The following is a 12,525-nucleotide window of genomic DNA, read 5'->3' as shown; positions in this document are numbered from 1 at the left end:
AATAGCGTGAGTAATTTATTATCATTATAAGCACACACAAACATACACGCACACATGCATGCACAATGCTTGTCGCTAACATTTCGACCGTCTTCCGCCTACGACAGGGCTTTTCCATCGTACGCACACGATCCGGTTTTTCCGAGTGCCAAATAGCATTCCGACGCGTGTGGTGGAGAGCTATCGAGAAGGGACAGAGAAGGGAGGGAGGTTGTCCTGTTCACGGCAGTGACAGTGGTATTTGTGTGAATCATAAATCATTGGAAAATTGATAGCCAACAAGCAATATAAATTACGTCAATTCATTCACCGTGTCCGTATCCCCATTCCGTTTGCTGCGAGTTGGGCGGAATGATGGCAGGGCGCAGCAACAATACCGTACACCGGTCGGAAACAAAGGTTGCATCCCGTGCACCGATTTGTGCGCTGTTGTGCGCACCTTGTGGGAAGAGAATGGACATTGTTATTATATGCGAATTCTGATTTAAAATAAAAGAAAGAAGCGGATTATTCCATTCGACAATATACAACAACATTGAATGCCAACTGTTGTAATGGCTCACATTTTACCATCGATCTAACTCATTGTGCTGCAAATAGTGCTTCTCTTGTTCTCCTCCTCAGTATAGGCCCACAAACCCCTAGCCGGTTTTATGGTGTACATCTGGTAACGAACCAATTTTCAGTATCATGTTCGGAAAAGAGCACAATTTTTCCAACAGTGTTGTGGCTGCATCCATCAAAACGTAGTCCTCTGACCGGTTGATCGTACAATTCATACCGTACAGCACAAAACACACACACAGAGGATAGATCATCATTATGTGATGCAATGTAACACGATTTTGTACTTTGCCGATGTGTGCCCCGGCCCCATGGTCTGCCCTTCTTATCACACTACGCGCTAAATCACTGCTCTTTTACTAACGACTAAAGCCCCTGAGGTACTCCAAAATCCGTCCTCCCTTTACTGGTTCCTGGTGGATAGAAATACGTGTTGCGTTCCGTCGGTCGCATGTCTTAATGGTACACACACACACTCACAGATTTCCAAACACTTCCACTACATTACGCAAATGAACTTCTCCGAATGCCCAGCGGGCCATATTACACTGTTCAACCACACGCGTTTTGCAGATGTTTCCTGCAACTTTTTTTGTTTGCTTTTTTGTTCCTTTTTGGCCAATGCAAAACACCTCGCAAAGAATCATTCGCCGCGCACTGTAGTGGGGGAGTTGGGGGGGCGTCTTCGTCTCTTCATCCATCACACAGCCTTTGCCCAAGCGCATGGTGCATCCGCGGACGCGGAACTTTATGGACTCGCATAGTAACACATACACAGTTCGAGCACGCGGGCACCGGACACGAACTTGGAAACGCAGCTCAAACTTTGGCACTTTTCGTGTCGTTAAAAGCCCGGAGAACACGCGCACCGAACCTTCCGGATGCGCGTTTCAGTGGTGTGCGCGAACCAACCATCCCGTCGTACACTGCGGGTTTGGGGTGTGATGGTTCCGAGTGAAAAGTTTCCACTTCCTACATAGACAACATCCGCGCAAGAACCTGCTAGCACACTCAGTCGGTACTGATCTTAATCGGCCGGGAGTGCTTTATAACAAACATTTCCTCCTTGCGCACGGATGAGTTTTTAAGGTTGCCGAAGCTGTTTTGCAAACTCTGGGTCTTTCATTTTTCTTTCTTGCTTATTAAAACATACTTTTTCCTTGTTCCTTTCCCGTTGTGGCCTTCACGGGTTGCGTGTAAAGTGATAAACTGCTCCGAATCCGTAACCGAGCTTGATCCGAGCAAAGCACGGGCACTCGTGATGCGCTTTAGCCTCTACGCTGGATGTTGATATTGCTGCAGGTGGAAAAGTTTCGATCGGTCTTTCTTATGACGAACCATTTTCCAACTTACCTGCTCCATCTGTCCCTGCGTTCGATCAGAAGTTGTCAGCGTCATAAAACACCATTCATCCAGAGTACGCTCCAAAAAGTGTCCCCCAAGCTTACTAAAACGATAAAAAATGGAAACTGTTAGATTTGATTGCTAAAACTGTCCGCTGACAAGCGTAAGCGCAAATTCACCGCAACCACCAAACCACAGATAAAACGATTATTTAAACACCACAAACACACACCCGAAAGCTCATTATGCTAATTTATATTAATGTATTTATACACGATCCGGTGGTGCTTGTACAAAAACAAAAAGCAATTGCAATGAAGGATGTTTGATGCAAGCAGAAAAAAAACGCGCAGTAAAATGAGATTATTGCCATATTGTTACAACCTGATGTGATGAACCTCGCGTCCGGAACGTTTCAAAGCCACCAGGGCACAAACCGAGGATTGGGGAGGGTGAAAGTGTCCTTGTGCTGCTGTAATTGATTATCTCCATTACGTTTCGGTTTAATTTCTGCAACGACAAACGAGTTGTAGGCAATGAACACTTAACTGAATTTTATGAATCTCCATCAATTGTCCGCCAGTTTCGGATGCATCACACCGGTTCCCGACCATTTACAGCTACTTACCAGTCTGTCGGTGGCTCTTTTCCCCCTTTCTGTCTGTCTGTGTGTGTATATGGATGTGTGTTCGGACGCTCCGGAAACGCAACAACGGATTGGCTGGGATGGCGCATGGAGGTCATTAAACAAAAGTGTAATTAAATTGTTGAAAAATAAATGGCAATTAATCTCTTCCCCCTTTTGAACCCGCCCGGATAGGATGCTGGCGGATGGGTCCGGTTCCTGCGTGCTCATAAAGCACTGCTTCTGCTACTAGACATGTCCACGGGCTAGTCTAGTTGTCAACCATTTGCCAACTGGAGCTGAAAGAGAGAGAGAGAGGGAGGTAATAAAAAAAAACGATTGACAAACACCAGCGTGAACCGCTGATGATGACGGCGATGGCCGGTTGGAGTGTTCCCGGGACAGTGCCGGGAGGAAAAGCCAATATAATTTGATATTAAATTTATTAAAGTTATTTAATTACGATCTCTCTCTCGTGGACGATTGCTGGTGCTGCCACTGCTCCTACTCTTTGCCGGGCATCTTTTGCTCATTTCGCGTGACATAAAGAACGTCACCGCACATTCCGGCACACTGTGGTACTATCCGGATCGCCATTGCTTCGTTCCTCTTCGTTTATCATTTGGCGGGACCGTGGCTATTTTCTCACTCCAAGTTTCGTTGGCAATGGCGATTTTTAATCACACACACACGTACACGTACACCCACATACACTGGACAGGGACTGGCTTCTGGGGCGCTTCTGTTCTTCGTCCAAACCCGAAAAAGGATTCAGCTCATACCAGCGACAGCAGGTTTTTTTTTTTTGCGAACATATTCACATCCGCTATACGCGAAAAAGCGTCACTATAGTAACGAGCGAGAGTTGCTAAGAGTGTTTTTTTTAACATTTCTGCACGTGTGGCAGTGAAATAGAACCCCCTTGAACTAAAAATGTCGTAACGTCAGCGGCCGCCCAGTGCTTCACTAATTCCAAACCGAGTGGAGCGAAAAATACACACAAAACTTTTATTACTATAAACCACATACATTGCACAAACACACACACACAGACACACACATATACGCATTAGCAAAAAAGAGCAACAAAACGAGCGCGATACACAACCCACTTTCTACACCAACGGTCCCGGGGAAAAAAAAGGACCCAAAAACCCGCCCGGACCGGGGCAATAGAGATGGCGCATATAAAATTATGGTACACATGCCAGATGCTCCATGCCGTGGTGGCCCGTGGAAACCCGCGGTTCACCAAAACGAAACGAGCATCGGTAGCGCATCCAACCCACAGGAACGAAACGAAGGCCACACTTTGGCCGTTACATATTAAAACCGCAGCGACTGTGCCCACTATCCCGAGGCTTTGAGGTTGTAGTGTTGTATTTTAGCCTTAGTTCTGTTTTCTTTGTTTTTTGCGCCCTTCAGTTTAGTCTGGGCCCACATTTCTACACATGACCGACACACACACACACGCCCAAACACACATAGAGAGGAACGACTACCGCCCACAATTTTTTTTGTGTTGGGAGAGAAAAGTTTTCAGTTAAAATTAATTTAACGTAAAACATAGCGCGAGCCCACCACGACTGGGAAGTGCTTCCCCAACTTCCGGCCGGCGAAAAAGAGTTGTAATTTATCACTGTTGCTAAAGTTGGAAACTGGGATGGCTTTCCGCTCGCGAAGTTATTGCTTTCGGTGGCTCCGGTTGACATGGCAGTTGATAAGAAAGGCAAGAAAGGGTCCGAATGGGTGCTGGATGCTCTCGAAAGCTAAACATACGCCCAAATGCCCATTTGCTTTTTTTTCGACCTCAGAAAAAGATCACTTCCGTTCCGGATGCGAGCAGAAGCCGGAAAAGGCCTGGACCCACACACACAGAAAAAGGCACCAACCACCAACTCGGAATGTGGTGAATGGTCATATATTTCCCCCACCGGCCAGGCGAACCACCAGCCGGATATCGAAACACATGGGCGATGGGTCGTGTACATCTACGCACCGTTGGCCGCCAACGTCAAGTGGGTGCCCAGTCGATGAAATGTCAGCAACACCGGTTAGTGGCCAGTGGTCAGACACCTTTCATCCGGTGTCAGATAAGGGCGGGTGGGAGTTGTAGTTTAGTTTATTGTCCCCTCTCCGCTACCGTGGAACGAATTTCCTCCAGAGAGTCAAATCCCCCGTGTGCAATGATGATGGTCGCAGTGTCATGTAGCGTATACGTTCATCCACATGCTGGTGGCCAATAATTCAATCGCAGAGATAGTTTAGACGCCAACAAACAAATAAATGGGAAAATGTACCCATTTGATTGTGGCACGTTTTAGCTTGTGTTGCTGCAATTGAAGGAGCAATTTTTCATACCGATTTTCTAACCACTCTTAAACCCTTCACGCGAAAATAGGGGGTTCGAGAAATTAAATCTGTAAACGCAAAATCGGATACAAATTTATATGGTGCTCCTCCTTCAAATGGATGAACGAACGATGACTTGCGAGCTTCCACCGGTACGAGCGACGCTCGAGCGATACACGTTCCCATCTCCCTCTGCCTCATCTCACACCTGTTCACCAGCAGGACCTGTCTTTCGGTATCACCCAGGTGTCCGGCCGTCCCCGGTGGGGTCGTTGTGATTGCAATAAAGATTTATACTTCCAGCACGTTTTCCGTTTTGCAGCTCGTGACGCCCGGCAACATTACGAGCGCGACGCTCGATGACAACCGCCGTGGCACGGGGATCGTAAAGTGTTGATTTAATTTTGCCTTGAGTTTTCTTCCGCGTCTTTTTTCACCCTCTTTTTTTTAATTTTTGCATTCTCTCACCTTGTACGCCAAACACTCTCCCGTGTTCCCTGAGGGAAGGTGAATGGTAAGTGTGTGGCAGGACACTGTCTGGGGACAGATTTTCATTTGATAGAAATACTATCTACAAGCGCTTGTTCCTTTCCGACTCTTTTCCATTGCTGCCCATTGCTTTGATTTTTATGTTTCCCACTTCTCTTCCACGAAGAAACCACCGTGCACTTGTTATTCCAGAGGGTGTACGTGTGTCGGTAGCGTGTTGACTATGCGCCCCCATCCCAAACCCTTGGAAGGAGGTTATCCTAAACCCTTGGAAGGAAGGAGGGAAGGAGGTTGGAGGTTATCGAGTTGTATGACCACGTTTCGGCGGCACTGGTACTTTGCGTTACTTCTCTCACGATTCTATAAATTGTCTCTCGATGCTTTAATTAAAACAGCCGCGCCCATCCCCACCCTTGGGTTGCATGTTTCCGTGTACTGCATGCAGCTTTTCAATTTCCAATACGATGGTTGTTATTGCCGCACGGCTGAAAGGATAGATGATGCATTGAAAAAGAAGCGCTTGATACAGAGCATATAAAAGCAACATTTACAAACCTGCAAGCACTGAAGAACTGTTGTTGTTGTCCGTTCAGCTGGTATCAGTACCAAAATTGCGATAAACCTGTCCATTTCACTCCGGTCAAACCTTCTCAGCACAAGGCAGCACGTAGTGAAATTTGAACTACGCATCTGTCTCATTTTGAATTGCTTAGTAGGCGTCGCTGGTAACCTCGCGCACACAAACACACTAGCCACGGGAGTCATCGCAGTAAACGTTTGTTGTATTTCCACCGCTCGCCAAGGGACATTCCTAGTCTAACCTTCTCCCCACTCCACTTCCCTTTCACTCGCTGCTGAGGGTGTCACAAATTGGGTTGACATCCAAAGTGTTTCCGGGATGTACTATACATACACTCCGCACATTCTACCCCCCTTAACGACGATGGAGATGGTTGTAAATATAAATATTAATTAAAACGGGATGGCACTGCGTGTGCGGTTGTTTTGAATGTAAATTACATTTTCATACAGATTATGATGCTGATGGCGGTTTGCGGTGCGCAGCCCGAGGGGGCATGTGGAGCAGCAAACACACGGCGAGCACTTCCCGGCTAAGGATAAACGCCGCACTGTTACAGGATCATGTAAGGTGTATTGTTGTACACCACCAGTGGCGATGAGAGTTCGTGCGGGTGGGTGGAAGAGTCTATGGCCACTTGGAACACGACTTAACTTAACAGTCGAGTGTGCGACCTGTGGGGCGCAGTACCAGTACGCAAAAGGCTAGCGCCTAATGGCGTTATGGTTTTGCCCAGTGACGCCTTCCAGCAGCTCTCGCACTGAAGATGTGCATGTGTGTATGTGTGGCAATGTTTTATTAACGCTGTTTGTCTGCACAAATGCTACGAAATGCAGTGCATTAGCGATTAGCGTTTTGTACGTCAATTGATTTTTCCAAGCTGCTGTTTTAAATGTATTGTGCTCTGTGTAAGCTTTCAATACTACCAGCCGCTTGTGCAGACCGTTTATGTTTAACAACCAAAACAGTAAAAAAGAAAAACAACCCTCCACCATTCAAACAGCGCAATATCCATTCCGTGCTGTGCGCAGTTCTTTTCTGTACGCAAGAGGCAAATGGTGAGTGGTGAACAGAAAACGGGGGTAGATTAAATTAAATCATGCAATCTTTACCCGCCATGGGCTCGTTGGATGGTAAGAGCGAACAACAGGACTTTCCCCCCGGGCGCATACGCCGGTCGAGTCAATAATCCTTGGACTAATCGTCACCACTCCGTGGACGTGTTTCCGCCCTCGTGCTGTTGGGGCGAGTAGGGGCGTTCCTAGTAAATACAAATTACAAGCGATAATTACGATTATTTTGATAATAATTTTTCTCTCACCCGTCGCCAGCCGACACGATAAGCCTCCACAGTGCCACAGTGTCACACACACACACACAATCAAGGTTGATGGGCTTGCTGTACGTGGAAAATGCACCGTCCGTGCCGCACGCAATGCTCGCAAACGAAACAGCCCCGACCGGACCCCCGGGAGAATTCCAACAGCATATTAAGTGCAGCAAACGAGGGGTCGCTCGGCACTCGGTTAGTGTGTTCCCACCGGTATATCCAAGGGAAAAGGGATTTGCTGTTCCAACCGTTTATAAGGGGTACTTGGTGTGTGTGCGTGTGTTGTATTGCCACATTTTCTCCGAAGGCGTTTAATGGCGGTGCTGTGAAAAGAAAAATGAGGAAATGGTGAAAATCGTTTGATTACGGACTTCGCTGCCAGGAATCGGTGCTTCCCACACTGGAGTAAGGGGTAATATTAGTAATGAGGGGCGAGCAAAGTATGGCCTGGGTACATTATGGCCAAGGAGCATGGTTGGTAGCTAAACAACCAACCACCCTATTCGACCGTGTGCTGAAGCTCCCTACTCACATCTCCGCACGGTGAGGCACGATTTAGGTCTTAATCGGGTTTGTCGATCGGTGCTTGAAGTAGGCAATTTTGAGCCCAACAGCGATGGAATGAAATTTGATTTCAATTAAAACCCACGCTACCCGGTCGCCTAACACCGCCTTGTGCCCTGCTTGCCGCAGGTAGTAGAGCATTGCGCAAAGTAGCATGCTCGCCATTCCTGACGGCACACGGCACACTTACCTGCGCTCCTGCCCAGCCACAGCACGTCGTATTTAACCCATTACATCGCATTTTCCAATCAGCTAATCAAACAACGTGTGCGCCTGCTTTCACAAACACGCAGCGGTGTCTGGCCACATTTTGGGTTACTAATAGTTTTCTAGCCGCACCTAGACGCGCGCGCGCGACCTTGCCTGGTGCGCGACCGGCCCTCGTGGGTAAACAAACCCAGGCGGCTGCCCCGGTACAGTTCGAACGGATTGATTATCTACGGCAAATAGTAGGGACCAAGCCATACATTTCACGCGTTTGTTTACCAAAAGGATCGACTTTCGTAACATGATGGATTATGTGGTTCCGTGTTTGATGCCATTCCGGGAGAGCGAAAACATTGCCGGGGTGCCAGCACCTTGAAATCGATAAAACAAATCTGTTATAGATTATCACTGAACCGAGGAATGGTTTGCTTACCTGACTCGTTCACTAATTACACCAAATCTTATAATTTTCACCAAATAGAGAGAGTTTCTCTCCCCGGAAGATTTAAACACTACTGGAGCCTGTAGAGGCTCAGTTTGCACAACGTAAACAAACGAGAGCGCCATCTAGCAAACCAATGACAGATGGACCGTCCACTGACAGCGCGACTTCAGCCAGCATAAAAAAAAAACCTTCGCCCACCGCAGCATCTCCCACAGGGCACTGCTTCTAAATCCCTTTTTTCCCTAGCAACAGTCTCCATCCATTCTCAGTACCACCGCGAGATGTCACCCAGGCACCGGGCCAGGCGAAAGAAGCAAGTCATTGTGCTGTCAGCGTTTGAGCGCGATTGAAGTAATAGAAGCAGTGCGTGTGCGAGTGCGTTTGTGCGTGTGTGTGCGGTACGGTCTTAGTCAGTTTTCTTCAGTGCCAGTATTATCCAATCCCCGCAGAAAATGTTGCGCAGTGAGGGGAATCGTTCGCACTATTTCCAAAGCCGCTACAACCCACCGGTCGATAATGCGGCCATGGGTGCGATTTTGGGACCATACTTGGCGAAGCTGAAAGTGCGCGATCTAGAGGGTTCGTTGTGTGCTTTCCCTTCTTCATGCCATAACCTCCAACATGGCGAATCATGATTGAAGAACATCTTTAGTGTAGTAATCGATCCTCACTCACCAAGCACTTTTTTTTCTCTCCCTCTGCTCGATTTTAGGCAAACCCTTTTTCGCCGGACTGGACGAACACCTGAACGATGACGATGGTAGCGGTGGCGGTGGCTTCATCGGTACCAACCAGCTGCAGCTCAACTCGCCGGCTAGATCTTCGCCCCATTCGAATGGCTCGGAGACGACGGAACGGTTCTCCCGGAAAGTGTTTGTCGGCGGTCTGCCACCAGACATCGATGAAGGTAAGTTTCGGTATTTTTTTACTTCTTATTCTTGGCTTAACATTTTGTGCGTTTAATTAAACACGGCAACACGGTGGACATGACGTGATTGTAGTGCTTTCAATGCTTCATAAAACGGACAGGCATGATTCGCAGCCAGCTAAGCAAAGATGGCCGCTTATTGAAGTTTTGCCTCACTCGTGTAGCAATGGCTACTTCGGTTGGTTTGCGTTCGTTTTACAGCCAGCACTTGGGAGGCAGCCTTCTTATTTCCTTTTCGTTTCTGTTTTTTTAGTACTACAGCATAGTGGCCCCTAGTTTGCGCATTCACTTCAAACTAAACCATGTGGCCTCAGCTCACTTCATAACATGCCCCTGCTGCTCTGCTTCCGGGCAATTGGAATTTAGCTCACATAACAGCAATTCCCAGCTGTTGGCGATACGCAAAGCTCTGTTTTTTAGTGCCAACTGTTCACAATGTGCCGCCTCCTCTCAGCTACCGTCCACCTAGCCATTTGTTTAAATATTAGATAAGGTTCTATTGCTACCCAATCAAATTTGTTTCCGAAATGAGAAAATCCCCACCATCGCCAAACGGGGTGCTCTTTCCCTTGTTGTCGTTTACTTTTGAAGATAATTGCAAAACACACACACACCCTGGCCCCTTCGGTACCAATTTCGCCTGTGTGGAAGTATGGCTGCTCCTACCACCACTCTGCTTCATAAAAATGATGCTTATTGAAATAGTCAAACCCATTCGTGCCTGATCGTGTCGGTATCATCCCTCTCTCTCCTGCCCACTGTTTGCATACCCGGAAGGTGCTTTAAAATACTGCCACACTTTATTGCTTCATTTGAACGATTACAGAAAGGTGTGTACGTCCCGGGATATGAAGTTTGCAGTGCCAAGACCGGCAATGTTTAGTATGCAAACACGCTGCACTATTCCGTGGAGAGAGATGATGTAAAGATGGTTCCGTATCGGATGCAGCAAACTGCTGAGAGCTATGGCTTGTGGACTTCATTCAACATAGAGTGTGTGTGTGTGAGTGTGAATGTTTTTTTCTCTTTGCTTTTTTTGAACCTTGAACACCTTCACAAAGCTCAGGACTATCGTGTAATGTTTTGTGCCTCTGCGAGTGTGCTGTTGTAACGTACGCAGTGCGGGTAAGATGTGTTGGGGGAAATAAATTCTATGCTTGTGGGGTGTTTATCCCCATCCCTTTTGCTACCAACCAATGGCACTCAACAATATCCTTTCAGCACACTCCACCCATCTGGAACTGGAAGTACTAGAAAACCATCCCAATTCCCCCGGCCCGATCATTGCATACCACCCACCCCAGTGCACAATGGGCATTTGCCGGGATGAAATTCAAAAAATCAACTTTGTAATAGCGCAATTCCAAATAATAGGTTTTAATACTAAGGGTTAAACTAAGAAAACTACCAAATATGAGCTCTTTATCTGTTCTGGTTCTCTAGAAAACACCTCTCAAAGTCGAGATTTGTTAAAAAAAACGCAGAAAAATCTTCACTTTTTTGGAAAACTTTAAACCTTTGTAACTTTTTCAAATATGAACCGATTTTGATAAATTTAGACATTTTATAAAGGATATTTAGTCAGCTTTATAAACACATGAAAAATTTTGAGCTAAGTTAATTTTATGCAAAAATATACGATAATAACTAAAGAAACCTCCTGAAAATTTTCATAATTTTAATTTTTGACTTGATGCCATTATAAAAGTGGCGTAGAGTGGCGTTGTCTCATATATGTCACATCGTAGTGTAATATAAATACTATCAATCTGTGAAGAAATATTCTGCGAAAGTTTGCGAACGCGAATTTTATTGAAGTTTTTTCACATCAACTTTTTCTAAAAACAGACACATGCGTAACTAGGCGGCTCCATAGGTGCCTAGTGTAGCGTATTTCGTGTATTCTACAAAAATATATTCTACGTGCTTTTGATCAACTTTCATTTCAATTACGAAGCTGTGTATCTTAGTTTCAGCTCATGTACTTATCTTATATGTAAATTTCTATTCTAACCTAACTTTATCATTAAATATAATGAAGCAAATCAGAACCAAATACCTTTTGGTCCTACTGCAGATTATAGAAGGATATAAGGAAAGTAATTCTTAAATTATATGCATAACAGGAAAACGTTATGAATGCAGTAGCATCTATTGGCGTTTTGGGAGAAGAAACTCCCAAAACTCATGACAAACTAAATATAAGGATAGAGGGGAGATGCTACAAAGAATATTTTGCAAGAAAGAAAATGTATCTAGAAGGACATTTTGTATAATGAGCTGTATTCCTCTGATTCGTTAACCAGTTCAATATCAGTAGCTACACGCACTAAAACAAAGACAGGGTTTAACTTTACAAATGAAGCAAATACTTAGTTTGTAGCTATCGTGCAATTTAGATTTTTTCAGATAGTTGTAAAATCAAGAAGGATTTTTAGTTTTATTACCCCTTCTGAAGGCAGTACAGCACTTGGAAAGGAATATTCAAAGAAAAACAATATGTGCTGCTTTTCATTACAAATTTGGGAAGTACTTTATTTCAATGCACCTGCTCTATCTAATTATTTAAATGCCTTTATTCATGCCTTTAGAAAAGTGAACTAGACGTCAGGAGCTTGTAATAGCATCCACCTAAGTTGTGTATGTAAATTTTTAATATTTGTACTACCTGTGAGTAAAAGTGACGAGAATTAGCTACAATTGTCCTATACAAAGCAGAAAAAATTATCTTATTCAAAATTATTATGTTTTGTTTATATATTATTATTATTATTATTATTTATTTAATCTTCATTACGGAACATTATAGTATATTTTAAAATGGTTTACACTATTAGCAACAAATAATATAAGAAAAAAAACACACAAAATTAATAAAACTAAGCAAAGATCCCTTAAAACACTATTTTATGTAGTGCCACCTGGTGGTATGGATGCGAACTATAAATAAAATGTTATTTACTATCATAATACTTTACTACAAACGATAAAAACTAACAATTTCTGCAAAAATAATTTTATCCCGCAATTTGTTCTAAACTGCCCATTGTGCAGTGGTGGCGTAGTGCTTCCAGCTGCAGGACTGCTGTTATTTATC

The 12,525-nt window shown here is 45.0% G+C and overlaps 1 protein-coding gene and 1 long non-coding RNA gene across 2 annotated transcripts in view; one reads left to right on the top strand and one right to left on the bottom strand.

The window, feature by feature from the left end:
• Window positions 1-12,525, top strand: part of LOC1269262 (translational regulator orb2) — a 301,340-nt gene that overhangs the window by 275,463 nt on the left and 13,352 nt on the right. Inside the window, exon 5 of the mRNA XM_061648429.1 lies at window positions 9,213-9,407. Coding sequence (XP_061504413.1) covers window positions 9,213-9,407 — 195 coding nt within the window. The remainder of the gene's footprint in view (window positions 1-9,212; window positions 9,408-12,525) is intronic.
• LOC133391864 (uncharacterized) lies at window positions 1,486-3,155 on the bottom strand. Its single transcript, XR_009765321.1, has 3 exons — window positions 2,537-3,155; window positions 2,293-2,418; window positions 1,486-2,011 (listed from the first exon to the last, which is right to left on the bottom strand). It is a non-coding gene; the product is annotated as an uncharacterized LOC133391864 (long non-coding RNA).

This window comes from Anopheles gambiae, chromosome 2, assembly GCF_943734735.2.
Source record: "Anopheles gambiae chromosome 2, idAnoGambNW_F1_1, whole genome shotgun sequence".
Classification (NCBI taxonomy): Eukaryota; Metazoa; Arthropoda; class Insecta; order Diptera; family Culicidae; genus Anopheles; species Anopheles gambiae.
The sequence above is the reverse complement of the archived record's forward strand: the minus strand, read 5'-3'. Positions and strand labels throughout refer to the sequence as shown.